We start from the raw sequence: 23,175 nt of genomic DNA on the forward strand, positions 1-23,175 counted from the left end.
TGCCTTGCATAAAACATTTCTTTGTGCTAATATATTCCTATCTATTTTTCATAGCTTTCTCCGAGAATTAGAGGCTAGGGAAACAGCCATCCTCTACAACCATGCTCTAACTTCCGGAAAATGCTTAAAATCTATACCATCTATAAGTTATTCAGACTGTTTTAGACAATTTGAGAACAATTCAGAAAATTTGAACGTGATGGTATACAAAAGAAAATTCTTGTGAAATGTGTTTTGTCTGCAAGACCACAATGAACAGAAAGGAACCAGGATCTATGCTAGTGTTTGATCCTATTGCGGGTAAATCAGTCGCACTGTTTTAATACCTAATGATTTAAAATTGTAGTTAGTATTTTATGCCCATAGTAACATAGTAGTTGAGCTTATAAGACAGGAAATAGGCCCGAATCGTGAACTTTGTAGAAGAGTTTGGTTCTTTATCTGATACATTTCTATTATCTATAATGAAACATTTTAGATGTAGAACTCAATTCTATAAGCCCTCTTTATGATAAATTAGAAGGGTCAGAGTTATGTTCCTTGAAATCATTTATAAAAAGTGATGGTACTCAAAACCTACCATATACTTATATTTATGTAATACATGTCATGCAAAATGTCTCAGGAAATAATTAATCAGTTTGGGTGATCGAAAACAATAAAAAAAAAAATAAATACATGTGAGTTACGCCCCTTGAACTTGTCAAAATATGTATAGGATATAAGACGAAAACGATCCAATATACAAAATACTGGACTGTCCGAAGCGCGTCAGCGCTGAGGACCGTCCAGTATTTTACATATTGGATCGTTTGAGGCTTATATCTTACTTAAAACATTCTTTTAAGACATAACCAATAAAGAATTACGTATAAACCATTGACCTAAAATATTCATCAATTAATTCGGTTTTTATTCACTTTACCGCATTTAATAACAGTTGCTATATGATTATGAAATACCCTGTAGATCCTCATGACAATTTTTCGCACGTTTTTTCTCAAAATGCACGACTGCGTTTTTCTCGTGTTTCTCGCCTTCGTAATATAGGACTTTCGTTAGCTCGGGATTCTCTTGATGCTTTTAATTGTGTTAACACATGCTCGGAATAAACAGTAGTACTCTCACGAATGGCGGCAGGAGGAAAGAAATTTTTTGACATTTTGGAAACAAAAACTGGATTTATTTTAATTCATGGCAAGGGTAAAGTGCTTCTGTTCTTTTTATTTAAGCGTGTACAAGGAAACTTTCTAGGTGTTAAAATTTACAAGGGTATGGCGGATGAGGATAATATTTCACTGAAAGCGTAGTTGAAATCGGACTGTGCACTGAATGAGAAAATGGGCGATTTGTTTACATGCCTAGCAATATACTGTTGTTGTGATTTATTAGTTCCATGACAGTTTTTGTTGGGTTGTACATGAATTTGCCAGAAAATCTTCAATTTAGTGCAAGAAAAATATATTTGATATCAGTCGCCTTGAATTTATTAGTTTTTTTTTCACTTAAATCTCAGTATTTCATCAGAAATCATAAAATGAAATAGTATATACGAGTACAAAATTTATAAATATTGAGACAAAACTAAAGTTCATGTCCCTTATTTGCAATTGTTTTTCTTTTCCAATAGGCAGTCTCATAGACTGAATAAATGTGAGCAAATGCTTTACACTGGCTTCAAACACAAGAAACGAAGGCAATCTATTTATATATTTTGAAAGGAACACTCTTTTTTGCAATTTATTTTTCAATACGGATAACGCCAAGGTTTTCAACGGAAAATTTAGGGTATTGGATAAAATGTGTTAGTAGGATCTAGAATAGTCACTTAAGGACTATGCTATTTCGACAATGCAAAATTCGTATGTAAAACTGAGATTGTCGTAACAACGCGAGAAATGCACGGGGATCAAAAAGAAACTAATAATTATAAGAAAATGTATCTCCGAATAAATTATAAAGTATCAATGACACTCAAAAACATGTCCCAACAGCACATTAGAAGAAAATGCATAGAAATTTTCGGGGTAAGTATTTGGTACCGTAAGTCTCTCATATATATACAATATATATATTCTTCAATCAAGGATATGTCAGTGTAAATGAGCTGAGCGTTAGCTTTCTAAGAAAACGCCGTTAAACTATGTTACACGAATCACACGTGCACCGCTCTTTTACAAAACTGTGTCCGCCATGTTTTCTTCAGTGAACGAAATAAAAGGAGTATTTTACCTTAGATTTCCTTATTGTAGAGTACGATTGACTTTCTTATCTAAATAAAACATCACCTTTTATAACATCCCACTGTCCGATCTTTCTGATCACTTAACGATCACTCACAATTACAAAATAAAACCAACGTGTCATCAAAATTATCACTTTACACGGCTTCATGGATATCACGTCCTACTAACATTAAATTTGTAATCATGCGCCAACCAAAACAAATGATGAAAGATCGGTACTTTTTCAAAGACATGTTTTATTTCCTGTAATTTTCTGATATTCTAACCTTCAAACAACCGAATTGTATGCACAGAAATAACGAAACATTTATGCAATATAGCTTTTAGTATAAATTTTGGATCTATCTTTTTCAAGCCCAACAACTGACATGTATATGTCACAAACCCGGTCTGTCCTCGAAATCAGTGTCAAAGGTTACTAGAACATAAATACAATAAATAAACAACCGCTTACTATGTTCTTGTAAGTCCTGTAAGATGAAACGGCTCGTGTTTATACATTTATATATATTCCGTATCGGGAACATTGACAATCACAAGTCGATCCTTACCACGAACATGAAAACAGTTACTTTTATGCCTTTGTTTACATTTCAAAAGTAACTATTCACATATACGTTCAAGAACGTAAATTTCGTGCTTTCCGACCCACATGGTGTGTAAACTACTGTATTTAAAAGTATGGTGTATTCGGCAAACCATTTGTAACTTCCGACGTGGTAAAAGTCATTGTCAGTTATGTTTACGAAATTTAATTGAATATTTATGTTTTATACTTGCAAAAGAAAAACTTGATGGTCATGGTCGCTGGCTTCGAATTCCTCGCCCATCACCGACGTGGGATCAAAAACCCACTTGAGGTGTGAAACTTTTCACGTAAGGAAGCCATCCAACTGAGGTTAGTGTCTCGATCTAGGTACTAGTCTGAGCCTCAAAAAATGTCTGGAGGGACCCCTGGAGCCTTTCACCACCAACAAAACCTGGGAAAAGTTCATTGTGTCGTTTCGGTGTTACTCACAATCAAACAAAATAAACATTGTTCCCGTTTTTGTTTGTTTGTTTTATATAAATGAATATGCAAAAAGGGTTTGTTTGTTTCAGTGTAACGTCAAAAAATAATATTACAATTATATATCAACAGTGAACGCCACATGCATTATTTGTTCACGAGGGGTTATGCTTTAATCTTACAGGTAAAACAAACATATTCCTATTGTATAAAGGGTAAAGGTAAATATATATGTATATGTGTGTGTACTCGTGGAATTAAATGTTAAGTGTAAAAAGTATATATTCACACTTCAAATCATCCATGCTAAATAATACGTACGGTATGTTTGCTTTCTCACTGTCTAACATGTTCGAAATGATTTATTCGATTTTTATCATAGAGTTCTAGTTTATTTTTCACCTTAAATTAAAGCAAACGTGTTCAATATAATTTTAAACAAACTCTGAAGTTTAGTAGGTTGTAGCATTCTCTAGGTCAATGGTATTTTTATTACCTTCTGTAGTCAGTCATTATCTATTGTAAAAAAAATTCTTTTTAACCAAAGTGGAAAAATTCAGGTACTTGAAAATGCAGCTTTCTAAAGTTAGAATTCTCGATGTCATTTGTCAGACATACCTTGTAAATAAATAATATTATTACAAAATTAATACTGCTATTTCTTTTGTTGCACTTTGCGGACTTATGATAAAGTTATTTATGTGCATCTGTTCACAACGAAGCACTGACCCTGAGGACTATGTATGGGAAAATATAAGAGTGAACCAAGTGTTGACTGAAAAAGGGCAATATTTATTTTGCCGAACAATACCTTAACAAATATATATTTTCACATATCTGGGCGAAAAATACCGCTTAACAAATATATATTTTCACATATCTGGGCGAAAAACACCGCCATTGCAAAATAATACATTAAAAAATATATATATATTTTCACATGTCTGGGCAGAAAATACCGCCGAAAAATACCTTAACAAATTTATATTTTCACATATCTGGGCGAAACATACCGTCCTGAACAAACAGATATGTTTTCATATCTGAATGGAGTTACAGTCCAATACCATAACAAATATATATATTCACATATTAGGGCGGATATAACCGCTGAAAGCATATCAAGAAATGTAGATGAATTTGCATATTAAGAGAAATCTTTCAAAATTAGAAAATTGTCACTTGAAAGAGGAGGCGGAATGGCATGTGGTGGTAAGATAAAACCAGAAATTAGCCAAAATAAAATTAAAGAAAGAAGCGTGCTATTCACTCTTGAATGCTGACGAAGAAGGAAGATGCCGTTTCACGATTGGTTCAACGGTATAAAAGGAATTCATTGATTGGCTTTTACCGTAGTATATAAATTAACATATTTCAGAATAGGACCGATTTGTTCCAAATGTACAACAATGACATAAATAATTTTATCTACCTATAAAATTCATATATATATGAGCAGTACAATCCCTGTAAATGAGCACTACGTAAGCGCTCAGGCCACTCTCGCACACCATACCTATAGTTCGGACTTTAATGTGTAAAGGCATGTGCACAAAAATGACAAATTTTGCCAACACCTGGTAAATTGTAATGTGTTTTTTAGAAAAGTAATAAACGGAAATAGAAAAATAGCTCTCAGCTCATTTACACGGATAGTTTAGCTTTATTATGTATGTTATAGTTTTTCGCAGTTATGCACGATGACATAGAATACTTACCCCGAAAATTGTGACACGAACATACTGATAACTTTTCCCACTTTACTTTTTAAATTAAAGTAAGAGTTCAGTACTTCATGGTTTTGATGTATTGTCACATTGGAATAACGTTTGTTTTACAGCAACTTCGAAATTAATCAGAAATAATATCATGTACGCCACCCACCTAATTCATAATTTCAAAATAGCATAGGCCTTAAATTAATAAGCATTTATCGTTCTGAATGGTATATTTAGAAATTAGCCTGACATTTCCTAGAAAAACCACATTGTGTTTCACTTTGTGTTTCAGTATTTTGCTTGAAGCTACACAAATAAACATGAACTGTAAATTCCTATGGTTAATGCTAAAAATTACTGTCAATACCCACAACAAAAATATCATTTGCAGGCGTTTAAATGAACATTCAGAAATGTGTAAGCATTCAGTTTTTTTTTCTATGCACATGCAAGATGGACGGATAAATTCGGAAAATGTGGACTACGTCGACGCATGCAAAAAAAAAAAAAAAAAAATGTATAAAGTTATTTTTTAAATTTTGCGAATTTGTCCATATTTATTAGGAATCTATAGATAAAACTTAGTTTTGATATTAATTTTCCTTTTTAGCTCACCTTGTCACTTGTGATCGCGCAGCGTCCGTCGTCCGTGCGTGCGTGCGTGCGTGCGTCCGTCCGTGCGTAAACTTTTGCTTGTGACCACTCTAGAGGTCAAATTTTTTGGGAGATCTTTATGAAAGTTGGTCAGAATGTTTATCTTTATGATATCTAGGTCAAGTTCGAAACTGGGTTACGTGCCGTCAAAAACTAGGTCAGTAGGTTGAAAAATAGAAAAACCTTGTGACCTCTCTGGAGGCCATATATTTCATAAGATCTTCATAAAAAATGATCAGAACGTTCACCTTGATGATATCTAGGTTAAGTTTGAAACTGGGTTACGTGCCGTCAAAAACTAGGTCAGTAGGTCAAATAATATATAAACCTTGTGACCTCTTTAAAGGCCATATTTTTCATGGGATCTGTATGAAAATTGGTCAGAATGTTCATCTTGATGATATCTAGGTCAAGTTTGAAACTGGGTTACGTGCAATCAAAAACTAGGTCAGTAGGTCTAAAAATAGAAAAAACCTTGTGACCTCTCTAGAGGCCATACTTTTGAACGGATCTTCATAAAAATTAGTCAGAATGTTTATCTTGATGATATCTAGGCCAAGTTTGAAAGTGGGTCACGTGTCGTCAAAAAGTAGGTCAGTAGGTCAAATAATGAAAAAACCTTGTGACCTCTCTAGAGGTCATATTTTTCATGGGATCTGTATGAAAGTTGGTCTGAATGTTTATCTTGATGATATATAGGTCAAGTTTGAAACTGGGTCAACTGCAATCAAAAACTAGGTCAGTAAGTCTTAAAATAGAAAAACCTTGAGACCTCTCTAGAGGCCATACCCTTGAATGGATCTTCATGAAAATTGGTCAGAATGTTCATCTTGATGATATCTAGGTCAAGTTTGAAACTGGGTCACGTGCCATCTAAAACTAGGTCAGTAGGTCAAATAATAAAGAAAACCTTGTGACCTCTCTAGAGGCCATACTTTTCATGGGATCGGGGGCCTCCGTGGCCGAGTGGTTAGAGTCGTTGACTTCAAACCATTTGCCCCTCATCGATGTGGGTTCGAAACCTCATTTGGGGCGTAGAATTCTTCAGGTGAGGAAGCCATCCAGCTGGCTTACGGAAGGTCGGTGGTTCTACCCAGGTGCCCGCTCGTGATGAAATTGTGCACGGAGGGGCACCTGCGGTCTTCCTCCACCATTAAAGCTAGAAAGTCGCCATATAACCTAAAATTGTGTCGGTGCGACGTTAAACCCAACAAAATAAATAAATTTCATGGGATCTGTATGAAAGTTGGTCTGAATGTTCATCTTGATGATATCTAGTTCAAGTTTGAAACTGGGTCAACTACGGTCAAAAACTAGGTCAGTAGGTCTAAAATTAGAAAAATCTTTTGACCTCTATAGAGGCCATATTTTTCAATGGATCTTCATGAAAATTTGTCAGAATTTTATCTTGATGATATCTAGGTCAAGTTTAAAACTGGATCACATGAGCTCAAACACTAGGTCACTATGTCAAATAATAGAAAAAACGACGTCATACTCAAAACTGGGTCATGTGGGAACAAGTGAGCGATTCAGGACCATCATGGTCCTCTTGTTATTATCAGTACTGTGTTATAATATTGGACTGCTTTCATTTAGTTACACTATTTTTATATGGAATTCACTATTGCTAAATATTGGACTTCACGAGTACATTGATTCTGTATATCAATCGTTTTTCTCGTGTAGTCCAATATCAAATAAACAGTCCAATATTAAAATAATATTGGACTCCACGTGGGTAATACTGTACTGAGTCCCATTGAAAGCAGTCTAATATTTAAAAAAAAGTACTGCGAGTACAAAGGAGTGACGTCATGATAATGTTTTAAAGACAGTTTTAGATAATAGTTTGATGGTACATTATACTTTTAGTTCTTGAGTTGTTTTGTACAGCGATCTTTTCTAAAACGATGTTATAGGTAGCAATGAACTTGCTCATGAGTTGTGAAACCATATCTTCAAATATTTCAGTTCGTCTGTCTGTCCTTTCTATGCCCGTCAAAGCCCTATCACATTTATCAGATTCGTACCTTCCGCACCATTATATCAGATTTGTTTAAATTTGCATAAGTATCATTTCATTTGAAACTTCAAAAATGACAAACCGTTCGATGGCGTCAAGAACAGGTTTAAACCATCAGAACAAGGTCAGATGTGATAAAAGGCTAGCAAATTATATAAACATAACCATTAGCCATTATAATTCATGTTTAAAATCACTCTCTATTTATATAAATAATATTGTAGTATCTGCAAACACAAAGTTCAAAATGTCTTGTTATAAAAGATGTCAAAACCTTTCTCTATCTATAAATAAACATACATGTATTCTTGTTCAGTTTAAAATGGCTTGAATTAAATATAATTTTACAGTTGCTAAGAGCCTTCGTAATCCCGTTTTGTTATTTACATGTCAACGGTCATGTCGCCAAATTTAAAATATGACACATAATATAGTTTTATATCCGATAGATTTCTATATCAGCTATTTTAATATTCTATAAACTTTGAAGATGTACACAATTTAAGTGCTCTTTTTTGTCAGCAGAATAAAGGTAAATGTCATCTGAGAAGAATTGCCTTTTGACATTCATATTCCTTTTCATAAGTATTTAACAAATTACAAAAATATTATCAGCTGTTCTCATGCCGCTTCGGAAATCTGTTGTGCTTCTATACATATGAGCCGTGCCATGGGAAAACCAACATAGTGGGTTTGCGACCAGCATGGATCCAGACCAGCCTGCGCATCCGCGCAGTCTGGCCAGGATCCATACTGTTCGCTTTTAAAGCCTATTGGAATTGGAGAAACTGTTAGCGAACAGCATGGATCCTGACCAGACTGCGCGGATGCGCAGGCTGGTCTGGATCCATGCTGGTCGCAAACCCACTATGTTGGTTTTCTCATGGCATGGCTCATATGTTTTAGTACTCTGTCCAGTTAGTTAACCGGTTACTTAAAATTCAAGTGAACAGTTTTACTAAGACACTCAGTAATGTGGTTCCTTTGTAGGTACCTAAATGTATATAATTTACAGCATCTTTTTTATGCAATGGAATAATATATTCTTCAGACCAAGAATCTGTGAAACATCCAGCGTAAAAATTCGTGTTAAACCGTGTGTTAAAGTAAGGTAATAATCGAAAAGCACCTTGCATCAAAAATTCATTTAATAAATCATCGGGGCCAGCATTCTTTCCAGTCTTTAGTTCCTTAATGGCAGATGTGATTTCGACATTACTTAAAGGTACCTACACCAAGCTCATTGAACATAACCTGAAATTCATTATTAGAAAACGCTTTCGTCAAATTCACAATTTCTATAACGCTTTAAAAACACATAAAATTCATTTCTTTTAACCTCAAAATTATCACCAAACTATGACATATTTCGAAATGTAATTTTGAAAGTTTTTATTCAATTTTTCCTTAAACAATTTATCAGTTACACTATTCATAATACTCCCAAAATAGTGTAAAGTTAACTCAATTTCAACGTGATTTACAGCTCTTCCAGTGTGCAAAAACAAATCGTTCAGCTTTTAAGTCACAACCGTATCGTTTAAAGCATTAACATAATAATCTTAATTATATTCCACATATATTTGCTATGTAGCGTTAAATAATCACTGTCATTTTCGTGCTGATGAATAACAATGTTTTCATAAACAAATTCAAGATCTATGTCACTGTAGTTAAAATGATAGGAACTGGTTTTCGTTTACATTCAGCTAGAGCCTCCCAGATTACTTTGCAAATTAAGACGAAGTGGTGTGTGAACACCTAGGAAAATTGATTTTTAAGGGACCTATGTCAACGTAATTTGATAATATTATGTGCGGTAGAAAAAAAATCAACATACGTATAACGGTGATAAGGCTTAGCTTATGGCTTCTTAAGCCACCTATATGCAGAGGGGATATCAATTTGGCTTATTCTGTTCCTCCGTCCGTCTGTCAGTCTGAGACAATTTGTTACACATATTGTCAAAAGTATTGCACGACCCTCGTAAAATTGTATAAGAATGTTATTTAACGTTAGGAGTTGCGCATCCGAGGTTTAGCACATCTGAGAACGACGTGCTCGAAGTGAGCTGTGGTGGTAGCACTGTGTCCATCATCGTTTGAAACTTTATCTAGGATCAAAAATTAGTATCACTAAGCAGGCGAAGTTATAGAAAAACGTTGTTTACAAACTAGAGGCTATGATTACAATTCGATCTTTACGAAACCTGGTTAGGATGCAGGACCTAATAGAAATCTAGACCTAGTTTGAAACTGGATTATCTAGTATTAAAAACTTGGTCACAAGATTTTGTCATAGAAAAAAACATTGTTAACACCCAAGAGGCACTATTTTTTAATGGATCTTATGAAACCGGGTCGGAAAATTTCTTTTATCAAATGTAGGTTAACTTTGAAACTGGGTCAAAAACTAGGTCACAGAGTCAAATATAGATAAGCCTTTTTAACGCTGTAGAGACTAAATTGCTTACCTGTTCTATATAAAACACGGACATAATGTTTATCTTAATCAACTAAAAGTATAGTTTGAAACTTAGCCATCTCGCGTTAAATTGCAGGTCACGTACTAGGTTAAATCATAAAAAAACATCCATAACACTCTAGATGATATACCTTATACATGAAACTTAATCAGAATATTTCTCTTTATAAATTGTGGAACAAATTTGAAATAGGGCTATCTAGAATAAAAAATCAGGTAACAAGGTCATATAATAGCAAGACATTCTTAACACCCGTAAGGCATATTTTCTACCTGATCTACATATCTTATAACAAAATCTGGGTCAAGTTTTAAGCTAGGTTGTCTTGGGTCAGTATAACTAAGTCACTAGATTAAATAATAAAAACACCTTCTTAATACTATAGTGGCAGTATTTCTATTTGATTTATATGAAATATAGTCAGAATATTTGTCTTCAATATGTCTAGGATCAATTTAGATATTGCGTTGTCATGGATTAAAGACTAGGTCACAATATCAGATCATAGAAAAACTTTGTTAACTGTCTACAGACCTAGTCGCCTACTTATTACTCTGTTTCAAACTCGTCCAACATTTTGTTAAGAATGTTAAGAAAAATGTTCCGATTTAGTCGCAATACCACTGGGCCAGAATTGTGATCAATGGAGTTCATATCGAAATTGTTTCGTCGGTCGCCGACGACGGACGAAGGACACGGGGCGACCGCTTCGTCTCAGATGCGCTATTTTTAATGAAAAAGAATATTGTAGTAAAGTGTAATGACGGTAGGGCAAATACTTTTTGCGATATGTGTAACACAAGTTTTCTCTGACGGACGGACTAACAAACAAAAGATAATCGGTAAGGGTAGATTTCTCGGAAGCACAGAGCACCACAAACACAGTCTCAGAGTCAAGCATTTGCAAGGTAGACCCACAAAAAAAAGAAGCTGTAACGGAAAAATATTATAGACGGGTTGCTTCAAAAATCCAACAGGTACATTTTAATCTTATGCAAAATATAGAAAAAGGGAGAGGAAGGGATATGGTAGAAAGGGGGGAGGGGGTTGAAGGGGAAAGTGGAACAAGGATGAATATTCAAATGTTACGTTCATTAATCACAATTCCCCTACAACGTAAACCACAGCAGCACAGACACATGTACAAAAGACAAAACACGCACGCACGCACATAACTAACTTAAATAGATAAACAGACAAGTAAGATATAAGAACACTGTTGCATCGCCCAAGACACACAGACGCACAAGTACACAAACGCATACACATAAGCAGGAAAAAACAACAATCGGACACCGCCTTAGGATTCCGGCAGCCAAAATTAAGGTAGGCACGATAACTTACTCATAGTAAAAGGGGAGGGGATGCCAAAGTAAGGGAGCGCAAATGCAAGGGGAAAGGATGGGGGAGCGATAGGGGAGTAAGGAGAATGAGGAAAGAAATGCCACGACAAACAAGACAACATACACAACACAAAATACAAGACAGATAGAAAACAAGTTGAAAGTAGGGGCACAGCTTTGGAACGGTCAGTAACCTATATAAACCAAATCTATATCCCCCACTGTAAAGTGGTTACATTGTAAGTCAGACCTTATCACCAGTAAGATGTTTTCCTACCACACATACTATGATTAAATTATGCTTAGGTGGTTCCCTAGAAATATTGATCGTCCTAGGTGTCCTCAGTCCACTTCGTCTTAATTCGCAAATGTCTAATAATAAGGAAACTTATATAGAGGAAAAATCTCTATTTCACCATTGTATGGATTAGACCATACGAAACTTAATGTGGAATCCAAGGGCTGGCTGTATATTGATTTAGCTGGGTCAATTTGAACTCAGACAGCGTAAGTTTCCAAGGGACTCTAGCAGATTTATTTAAATCATGATGTATGTGAATGTTTGAATGTTTTTATAATGTAGAATAATACTGCTTTCGTGCTGATTGACTATCACGTCTTTTTTGAGCATATGGATCCATTTAAACATCAGATAACAAATAGTATCCCTTTGATGTTTGAAAAGGATACCTTTTAACAGTTTCATTACACTGCCATCTAAACGTAAATATTTTATGATTTAATTGTTCCTGTGTTTTTAGAATTTTCTATGTAGAGTCTCTCATTTTTCTTTGGAAAGGTTTACATGAGTATGTAAATGTATTATGTCATGAAAATTTAGACTTAAGGGCTGTTATATTTCTATCTTCTCAGATCGTTCAGCACAACTTTTATGTCGTATTATTGGTACTGTTTAATTTCTCAGCTTGACCATTTCGGCCTGGGTGGTTCCAGTACACCCGCTTTCATAGCTTAGGTTATTGTATAATCACCCCTTGGATATGGTGCCTGCTTTTTAATTTTGTCTTTTGGCAGTTCCTGTCATATGCAGGCTCCAAAACCTCAGATCCCCTTTCTTAATTCCAGTTTGTTTAGTTCTGCCCATTGTTTTCTCGTTTAGGGCAAACCCATTATTTTAACTTGCTTTTCATGGAATTACATGCTATTGTATCATTGAAGGTTCCATGTGCACCGCCGTATGAACACATCTGCGGATGTCTCTAAATTATTTTTTTTGTTCTTGTAGCATGTGTAAATGTTGAGTTCTGCTCAACCCGGGGCTAGTAGCATGCATTTCCACTACCGTCCATGAACAGTCTCAATCATACCGAGCCAGCAATAGTTTCGTTTTTGTCGTATTGGGCGGCCTGTGGAGTTTCCACTTTTTCTATTTAAATAAAATGATTGTACTGTATTGTATTGTATTCCTTATGGATACTGCCTGCCGATGGCGTGTCACATTTATACACTTTGTTTTAACAACACATTCTTTCAGCATTAATTCTATCTGACATGTATTTGAATAAACCTATGTTAACGAAAGATATAAATCTTTGCATTCTTGATATGATAGAGAAATCTCCTGTACTTCCATTTGTTTCGTGTTTTGTCATAATTATTTTGAATCATGTAAAAGTATCATTACATTAAGATTTGATTTACATATCGAATAGCACTGAATATATCAAGATTTTTAAATAATTCTTCAATAGTTACAAATTCAAGAGTTACTGTGTACTAGGGTTGGCCAAACCAATTTTCAGAAAATAAGAATAGTACTAACTGCATGTGCAGTTTTGTTTCTGCATATTAGTGAGCAGATCTTGAACTTGCCAATAAAAAGATATAGTGTGATATATCAGATATCAGTTGCTTTGTTTTTATTTTAATGTTCCTGTTATTCGTGAACACGGCTATATAGTGTCATTTCTTGGTATTCTTAATCACCATTTCTACCTGTAGATGTTTTCATCTGTACACTAGTTTAGTAAACTGGACATCGGAATGCTATGTCATCATTTGTTTTCTCATGGTACATGGGAATTTTGAATTTTCGGTTTTCGCGACAACTCAAATAACATAAAATGATATGTTTAAATTTAAAAGATAAGACCATATAGAACGCTATAAATTATAATTGTTACGGTTTAAAAATGAAACAAGCTATTATTCACTGTATTAATCACAAAGCAACATATCAAATGTTCCAGATTAAGAACTGAATGAGTTCAAAACATTTGCAGATGGGTGAATATTGAAAGTGTGATGATGAAAAATCGAGGCACGAGTTATGGGTAAACAAACATGTTTGTTGTATAGAATAAAAAAAGATAAATGAATAGTGATTAGGAATATTAGATTCAGTAACAGTTTATCAGATATCAATATTCCAAGGGTGCGATAGGTATGTAAAGTACATGTATTATTTTTCTGCATTATACATCATCGAATAATCAACAGTGAATATACAATATTCTTATATTGTAAGTTTTTGCTTGCATGCATTTTTTGTAACCTGAAATTGTTTAATGTTCATACAACTTAAAGTTGATAAAAATAACTATTTTCTTTTTTTGTCTAATGTATAGTGACCAACATTTTAGACTGGTTCAGAATACCCGAGTAGACTGTGTATAATATTAATTTCTTTATAATAGAAAATAAGTATTTATAAGCGTCTAATTAAATGTTTGTCCAAAGGACACTGGTTGTTTCACTTCCTGTCACTGTACATTCATTTTTTTTACTGACAATGCAATACTATGTAAACTTTTATATCACCTTGGGTTAGGGGTATGAATCAACAGTGGAAAGGGTTGGGGCAAGAGTACTACAAAACGTCACTAAAACACAAGATGAAAGAAACGGAAAAAGTATAAAAATCTTTCTTTTCCAGGGGTAGGGATTTGGGTGGAGGTCTAGGAGGAGTTAAATCCTAAACAAAACTTTCCGTTCTGAACAACATTCAGATAATTTTTATAACCCGGGTCAAGAACTTGTTTTTAGATATATGCGACACAAACTAAGTCAGGTGCCATAACTCTTGTGTGGCTGTGTGAATTTCCAAACAAAACTCTAGGTGCAAAACTCTACCTTCAGAAAAACAATCATATGAGGTTTGATGACTTTAGGTCAAATAAATGTTGAGAAATGAACGACACAAATTGATCAGGACAGACGGACATCTGGACGTCCGGACAAGGACAAAACTAAGTGAATCCTCCCTCCCCCGAAAGAAGAAAGAAACATTGGGTTGGCATAAAATTCCATATACTCTAGCAAATATTTTCGATTATTAATACATGAATTTCTTTCAATATTAGTATATATTTTTGTAAATGTCACTTTAAGCATGCCAGTTCTTCAGACATTTTTAAAAAACCTAAATTGTAATTATCGACCCGTATGTACTTGGACTACGTTCACTGTTCCCCTATGTTATTCTGTATCTTTATTAAGGGAGACACCTGAATGTTATCGATTTATTCACACAATTATGGCCAAGTTTATATGCAAATACAAAGATGAATATTTGTACTATATCATGTTAAAAGCAGTTTTTTTGTGGCAGTCCAAGGGAGGTAAACTAATATATGTCTATGCTTATAACTTATCTAATAATTACCTCCCTGTGGCAAGTGTCCATTTTATTTATCATAAAATACACCTTTGATAAATACGCTTGGGTTATATGAAGGACTTAGAAATCAATTGTTTGTTCTGTTTTTGAAGAACATTTAAGATTTTATTTCTACAATAATCATGTTTCTTTATTTGTTAATTTTGTCTTTGTCATCATTGTCTGTATATTGTACCGTCTCTCTGTGTTTTGTACACATACTTGTTCTTACTGGAATCCTAACCTAGATTTTCAGACAGCAGACCGAGTGGATTTTGATATTTCAAGAAAGAATACCACCCTTTACAGTAAAATAATCTGCTGAAGCATGTATCTGCCATTACGTGTTGGTGATACTAATACTGTCTTTTGTTACAGATTTCGAGTCAGGTTTTATAAACATCTAATCGGTTAAACGTCCAACTGGTGTTTTTGTCACTTTTATATCTAAGGTTTGTCCTCGGTATCAGTTGTATTTATTTTGTTCAAGTAAGTTTGGGTGCACATCATTTTACGGACACAATAATACTTACACTGCATTCATGGCTTTCCTTCTTGTTTTCCTTAAAGAACTATTTAGGTTGAATAATTTAGGAAATACTAATAGACTTCTGACTATAATACAAGTATTCTTTCTACCATTTTGTTTCACTTTGTTGAGACAGATGTATGATTTTTTATACGGACAGTCTTTGTAACTTTACTGTCCTAAAATAAAATATATTCCGCTTTTCATTTTGAGTTTAACATCTTATTACGACCGGCTGAGTAAGACAGTTAGACTTTTTTTATTTAACAATTAGTCACATACTTTCGCAATGCTATTTACGTCATTTACATATAAATGGTCACAAAATATGCAGATATCTGTAAAAGCCGAATACTGGACACCTAATGCAAATTCTATTAACACCAAGGAACACCATATATTTGCTTCCGAGTTATGATGTTACTGATAAATATGTATGCTCAAGACTTGTCTCCGAGTTATGTTCGTATCCTCTATAATGATAAATATGTATGCTCAAGACTTGTCTCTGATTTATGTTCGTTCCCTCTATGCTGACGACTATTACGATCAAGACTAGTCTCTGAATTATATTCGTTTTCTCTAAACTGATAAATATGCATGATCAAAACTTCAAAACTTGTCTCTGATTTATGTTCATTCCCTCTATACTGATGACTATGTATGCCCAAGACTTGTCTCTGATCTATGTTTGTTCCCTCAATACTGACGAATATTACAATCAAGACTTGTCTCTTATTTATGTTCGTTCCCTGTATTCTGATAAATTTCAAAACTTGTCTCTGATTTATGTTCATTCCTTCTATACTGATGAATATGCATGATCAAGACTTGTCTCTGAGTTATGTTCGTACCCTCTATAATGATGAATATGCATGATAAAGACTTGTCTCTGAGGTATGTTCGTACCATCTATAATGATGAATATGCATTATAAAGACTTGTCTCTGAGTTATGTTCGTACTCTCTATACTGATGAATATGCATGATAAAGACTTGTCTCTGAGTTATGTTCGTACTCTCTATACTGATGAATATGCATGATAAAGACTTGTCTCTGAGTTATGTTCGTACTCTCTATACTGATGAATAAGTATGATCAAAACTTGACTCTGAGTTATGTTTGTAGCCTCTTTACTGATGAATATGTATTATCAAGTCTTGTCTCTTAGTTTTGTTCGTACCCTCTTTTCTGCTGAATTTGTTTTGTCGTACCTTCTGGAATGATATATAGGTATGATCAAGACTTGTCTCTGTGCTATGTTCGTACCTTCTGTCCTGATAAATTGATAAATATGTATTGGTAAGACTAGTTTCTGAGTTATATTAGTACCCTCTACACTGATAAATGTGTATGTTCAATACTTTGAAAATACCGTGCATCTATAACTGAACACGCCTCTGTCCAGCAGGTTGTTTTGTATTCTCAGACTGTATTGTATACATGAAGTGATAATGTTTTTATCTTTTACATTTCAGATTTTTCATCAGTAAATTTAGTACGAGGAAAGCCTTCAAGTCCGAGCTCTACCTTTTTCAATGGACAGTCTGGCTTTGCAAATTCAAGCCTTGCTAATGATGGAATATGGGAATCACACATGAAGCTAACTACAGGTCGGTTTATGTGCGCAACTACTAATTCAGAGCAAAACAACTGGTGGATGGTTAACTTGGAGCATATATACATTTTGTCGAAGGTTGTCATCTTGAATAGGAGTGACTGTTGTTGTAAGCACCTTACATATAGCAAAACATCTCGAAAGCCTCATTCTGTCCAACGACAAATATAGTCTGTCATCAGAATTAATGTAACAGGAAGAAATATGTAAACTGTTGGATACCTTAGAATAGTATTGGCCCTTTCTATACAGCCAGATTAGTGCTTTGTAGAAATGACCAAGTTTCATCCTCAGCACAAAGCAGAGTAGGATGTTGTATTCAGCAAATTTGATTAAAACAAGTTGTTTGTCAAGGGTATTATTCGACCACCGAAATAAATTAAGCTTTCGCACACAAACTAAATTTTCATTTTAATATATCATGTTTATTAACTTACAGATTAATTAATAAAGTCGATGTATTTTCTTATGTTTAACAATTTTCATATTTGAAGAAAATTTGATTATAGGAATGAACTTGATCTGTTAATGTACTTACAATTGAAAAGAATAGTCAGACTAAAGCTGATGTTGTTAAAAAAAAGAAAACTGTAAAACTATGTAAAACGTTTTAACAAGCCATCTGGAAAGCAAGGGCATGTTTGGGCGCTTAATAATCAATAGCAAATATATTCCTGTATTTTAAACTGTTTAAAAGGTGCAATTATTATCAATTACATATATCTATTTTCATCTTTAATTTCAGCGAATCGTTTGAGCAAGCTTGCTATCACTGTTGGAGAAACAGAAAGTAACATGCACATGTGTGCAACATATGACGGTCCTGGAGGTAAGGGAGAACTTGTGAACATCACCTGTCAAACATCGGTGTCAGGGCAATTTGTAAAGATACGTCAGTCAGACAGCAGTTATCTACAACTATGTGAAGTTGGCGTATATTGCTAATGAAATAACACATATAAAATCTCACAACAATGAACAATGAACTATATATATAGCACTCTCAAATTATATGAAGGTGTTTATACAGTTCATCGTATAGTCATGTTCAACATTTTGCCAGTGTACATCACTTCTCGTCCCTTCTTCTGTATTACAGAAGCACGAACTGTTATTATGTCACTGACAAGGGGAAATATATTGTTACTGGTTTAACCATCTGCCTGTCCGTCCGTCTTTCTATCTGGGATAAAAACATCTCGCCTTAACAGCCGGACTCTGCAAAAAATTCACAATTGCACATCGAATGCTCATTCTGCACGGTTTATTTCTTTTTTTTATGTTCCTTTAAAGGTAATTCCTTTTTCACAATTATCCTTACCATTTCGTTGGATTTGAATTTCATAGAAATGAGAAGTATCAAGCCTAGCTGCGTCCTCTTTACTGGTTTTAAGGTTGATGACTTGCTATGCGATTATAGTCAAATATTTAGGGAGACAAGTACGCTTTATTTCTTAAAAAAAAACCTGGGTAATATTGCAATTTATTATATATCGTCCTTCATATCTTAGTTTATAACAAATTTACTCTACATCCTTTTTATGTCGAATGTAGTATTTTTATCCTCTATAACAGGATAAGTCAAATACCAATTAAATTAGATTTTCAATCTAAACTGATATGTGCATAATATGTAGACAGGTTAATGGTAAATACATGTAAGTACATTTAGAATTACCTTACTTCAGTCATTCAACTGTCAATTTGACTTTCACCCAACACTCGGCCCTTTTATCTTCCTCTTACCCGCCACTCCACACACCCCTTTCTGTATTTTGCATATAAATAAAATGCACTTTTTGTTGTTGGAATTTGGAAGCAAGCTATCTACATTAATTTTCCGTTACAGCTTTATGTTGTTAGCCTTCTTTGTGATGCATGGCTCCATGTCTTTGTTTGGGGTGCTCTGTGCTTCAGAGAAATCTACCCTAACCTTTTATCTCTTATACTTATTGTTAAGAAAATGTTGTTTACTCTTCGTTCTAGATGTAGTATTTAGTTCAAACAAATAATATTGTTAACAGTCTTTTGTGTATTCTTTCGTGTTTCACCTGGCCCTGACCAATACGAAAATAGCAAGTAATGTTACTACAGAAACACTGAGCAGTCTAATATCTTCAAGTTTTCACAGTCTACACAAACTGCAATAGATTCTATACTGTATATGAAAAAGTTTTCATACTTTTCCTCGTAATAAATACAGTCAAACCTGACTATAAAGTCCACCCTTCGGAGAGCCAAAATGTGGTCTTTATTGGGAGGTGGTCTTAATTCACAGGTTAAAATACACTGTAAATGTAAAAAATGGGAAACAAAACATGTGATCCTTAGAGCCAGGTGGTCTCTGTTCAGAGGTGGTCTTTAACGCAGGGTTGACTGTAATAAATATGTAGTCTACTCCTACTTATAGAGGGAATACGTACTACAGGACTATCAACAAACGTATAGATTTAAAAAGTAGTATGTCCCACACAGTTAATAGTTACTTTGTTTCAATAATATTTAGAAAATTGCAGTGCTAAAATGTGAGAAAAGGCACTTTCTAGGTCATAAAATCGACCAAAATAGGACCACCTTGTCGAAAACTGGGTCTGAATTCCAAAAAATACGAGTTATTTAAGAGTTTTCTGCCATTTGTCACCATTTTACATCATTTAGAATAGATTAATGTACTTTTCATTGATTTTGAGGAGTTTGGCAAAAAAAACAACATGTATTGCCCCTTATACCAATAAGAACAGCCGGACTGGACAGAAATGAATACATGCATACTTTTAATTGGCTGAAATTAATATACTGTTTCACAAAAAGCTTCGTGACATATCAAGACGGTATTACATAGATAAACTAGATAACGTTTATCGATGAAGTACAATAGGTTACTGTAAACAGGAGATATTTTTAAAGGTAATATTTGTTTTTAGAACTCGAATTTTGGAACTCCAAATTTGTGTAACTATTTATGTATTATACGTTTAGTTGAAGGTCGTGGTGAGCTCGGCTATTTCCGTAAACCTCGGTAATGCGGATTGATTTCCACCGCAGTAATAACTCAAGTGATGACTTTGAATAAAAAAAATGCCGTCTATATTAGCTAGTATATCTACCAAAAAGTATCAGAAATGCAGTATTAATTTAAAATTGCACAGGAATATTCGAACTCTCGTAAAGCGTCATAATTTTGTCAAGAAGTAATGCATTACTCATGAAAACAACGCGCGGGCTAAACGGCAATCCAAAATTTCCCCACCAATGCCAAATTTATTTTTTAAAGTTAATTTCTTATTCATCTTTCTTTTGATGTCCCGTCATGCTTCGTGGGAACTAAATGAAAAATATACAGCATGTAAGAGGGATTGTAGTCGCTTGAATGAAGCCTGAAGTTATTAAAGTACACACATACTTAAAGGTCCATTACTAAGAGAGAGTGAGTTGGCAATTTTTTTCATAGCCAGTGCACAGACTTCTGCAAGACACTAAATAATGAAGATTGGCAGGTCAAAATTTACAGAAGGTCTTTGGAACTCAAAGAAATGTATGTGTATTATGTTGCAATTTCAATGAATCGACAGAATGACCCCCCAGGTCTTTTTAACTTTCTTCATACTTCATAGAAAAGTAATTGTACATATACTGCGATTTATTTCGAATTTCTACATACCAACTTTCATTTTCCAATAAAATGAAATAGTTTCTGTGCTTTTTAAAAGAAATTAAAATGTTCACTTTCCATAGTATTGGACCTTTTAGGGGCCATAACGGACAAATAATCGAAATTCCTCTTATAATGACTACAAAAGAAATCTTGCACTTAGACAATTTCATTCATATTTCATTTTTTCCTTTAACATCCCGTAATATCATGTTGGAACTGAATGCAAAATGTACAGCCTATAAGAGGGATTGTAGTTGATTGAATGAAGCCTACAGTTATTGGAATCCACACACATTTAAAGTTCTGTAATCTACAAATAGCAACATTCCCATATAAACGAATATGTCCATCACTCTTCACTCAGAAATATTCACTGTTAATTTCATATTTTAAATTCATTTCCCGTAATATTATTACGGAATCGAATGCAAAATAAGGGGGATTGTAAGCACTTAAATGAAGCCTGAAGTAATTGAAGTAAACACAGATTTAAGAGCTAATAACAGACAACTATCAAAATTCCTCTTTAAAACGACTATCTTCAAAATCCTACACTTAAAATAGTTCAGTGATATTTTCAATCTGTCCTTCCATGTTCCTTTAATTCATTTTTGAATATACAGCAGGCAAGGGTGATAAAGATGATCAAACCTAAAATTATTGAAATACATATATTTATGGGGCCTTTACGAACAAATATCGAAATTCGTCTAAAAGCGTCCGAAATCATTCACTTTGAAAATTTATATCTCATTTGTTCCTTTCATGTCCCGTAATAAAAAGTAAGAACCGATTGCAATACACATGCAGCATACAAGAGTTATTGGAGTCGCTTTATTGAAGCCTAATTATATTGAAGTACACTTAGAATTAAGGAGCCATAACCAAAATCTATAAAAATTCCTCTAAAATGACTGTCTCTGATATCCCAGACCTGGACTGCGGTCAGTGTAATGTGGGCTTACAGTAGGGTTTTCTCAAAATATTAAATTTTTTTCAAGAACGAAAACGTACTTATAGCACGATACGACTTGGCCTATGTTTACGCTTGTAACATGGCTTTTGCGAACCTTAAAATATTGTCTATCTACATGTACTTAAAGAGCCGTTGAAAACGACCATTACAGCCGCTGTTGACTGATACGTAATACATTGCCGTATCTCACACGCCATAGTTATAATGGTCTGGGTAAACGAAGCCCCTCTTATGATGTAGACGTCATGTAACAATGCCATTATGACGGTTTATGGGATGCTTTTTTGTGTTCAAATCTATTTTCAAATATTGATAGCATTGTGAATGGCAATAACAATACAATTTATTCTTAAAAGTTCGTGGAAATATAAAAAAAGAAAATAACAATATAAAAGTGAAGGTATATAAAATAAAAGTTCAATAAACGTCTGCTGGGTGTTTCATAGGCATAATGATACAGATAGTTTCATACTTTCCCCGACTCAAGGCGCCAGGCTATATGACATTTGATGTGTCGTTATACACCGTATATTTAACATCTTTACATAATATTGTATTTTGTTTTTATCTTGTTTTAGGAAGCATAAATTTACACTGTCTTGTCCATAATATTAGACTGTATGTACGGTAAGTGAGAATTTTTCTTACCATAAGGATGAAGGATTGACATTTTATAGAAATTGTTATAAATAATATTCATTTAAGCATTGAGAGTCTATTCCCTAAACTCGTAACTCCGACTGTTTCGTGTGCAATTTCGTGTATTCTTACACTATAATAATTTGTAAATAGTTGGTATACTTATAGGTTGCATATAAGTAACGAATATTTTATTCTTTTCTGTAACAAAACAATCCCAGCTAACAGGTAATGCGCATGTGTATGTACATTAAAATAATTCAAATCATTTTCTCAGATATCCCAAGCGATAACAGAAGATTACCTTATGTAATCTTCCAGATAATCATGTAAAAAGTTAATCTCAAAGATTACTGTACGTTTGTCTGGTTCAGTTGAGTTTTAAGTAACACCCTAATACTTTAGGTCATGTGTCGACTTTCTAGCCTAATGTTTGTGAAAATCCCAAAGTGTTACCTCTAGGTAGGTTGCCTTGCTGCGTTTCCACAATTCACAATCAGGTGTTTATAAAAATAGGTAATGTATTTACAATAAGGAGTGTCAAAACAATGATAAATACTGATTTCAACTCGTGCTATTACAATGCACGTGAGTCTCGTACCATATATAAACTGCTAAAGTTTTATTGTTTATTCAAGTGCAGTTAATTAACAGATA

General features: G+C 34.0%; 1 protein-coding gene across 1 annotated transcript; it reads left to right on the plus strand.

Annotated features, from left to right (window-relative positions):
- The first annotated feature begins 251 nt into the window (after positions 1 to 251).
- Positions 252 to 18,233, plus strand: LOC128549994 (fucolectin-3-like). The gene is made up of 3 exons (XM_053527812.1): positions 252 to 300; positions 17,109 to 17,357; positions 17,994 to 18,233. The coding sequence occupies exons 1-3, from the start codon at positions 252 to 254 to the stop codon at positions 18,191 to 18,193; spliced, it is 498 nt and encodes a 165-aa protein (XP_053383787.1). The 3' UTR covers positions 18,194 to 18,233.
- The last annotated feature ends 4,942 nt before the right edge of the window (positions 18,234 to 23,175 follow it).

Source organism: Mercenaria mercenaria, chromosome 17 (assembly GCF_021730395.1).
Source record: "Mercenaria mercenaria strain notata chromosome 17, MADL_Memer_1, whole genome shotgun sequence".
NCBI lineage: Eukaryota > Metazoa > Mollusca > Bivalvia > Venerida > Veneridae > Mercenaria > Mercenaria mercenaria.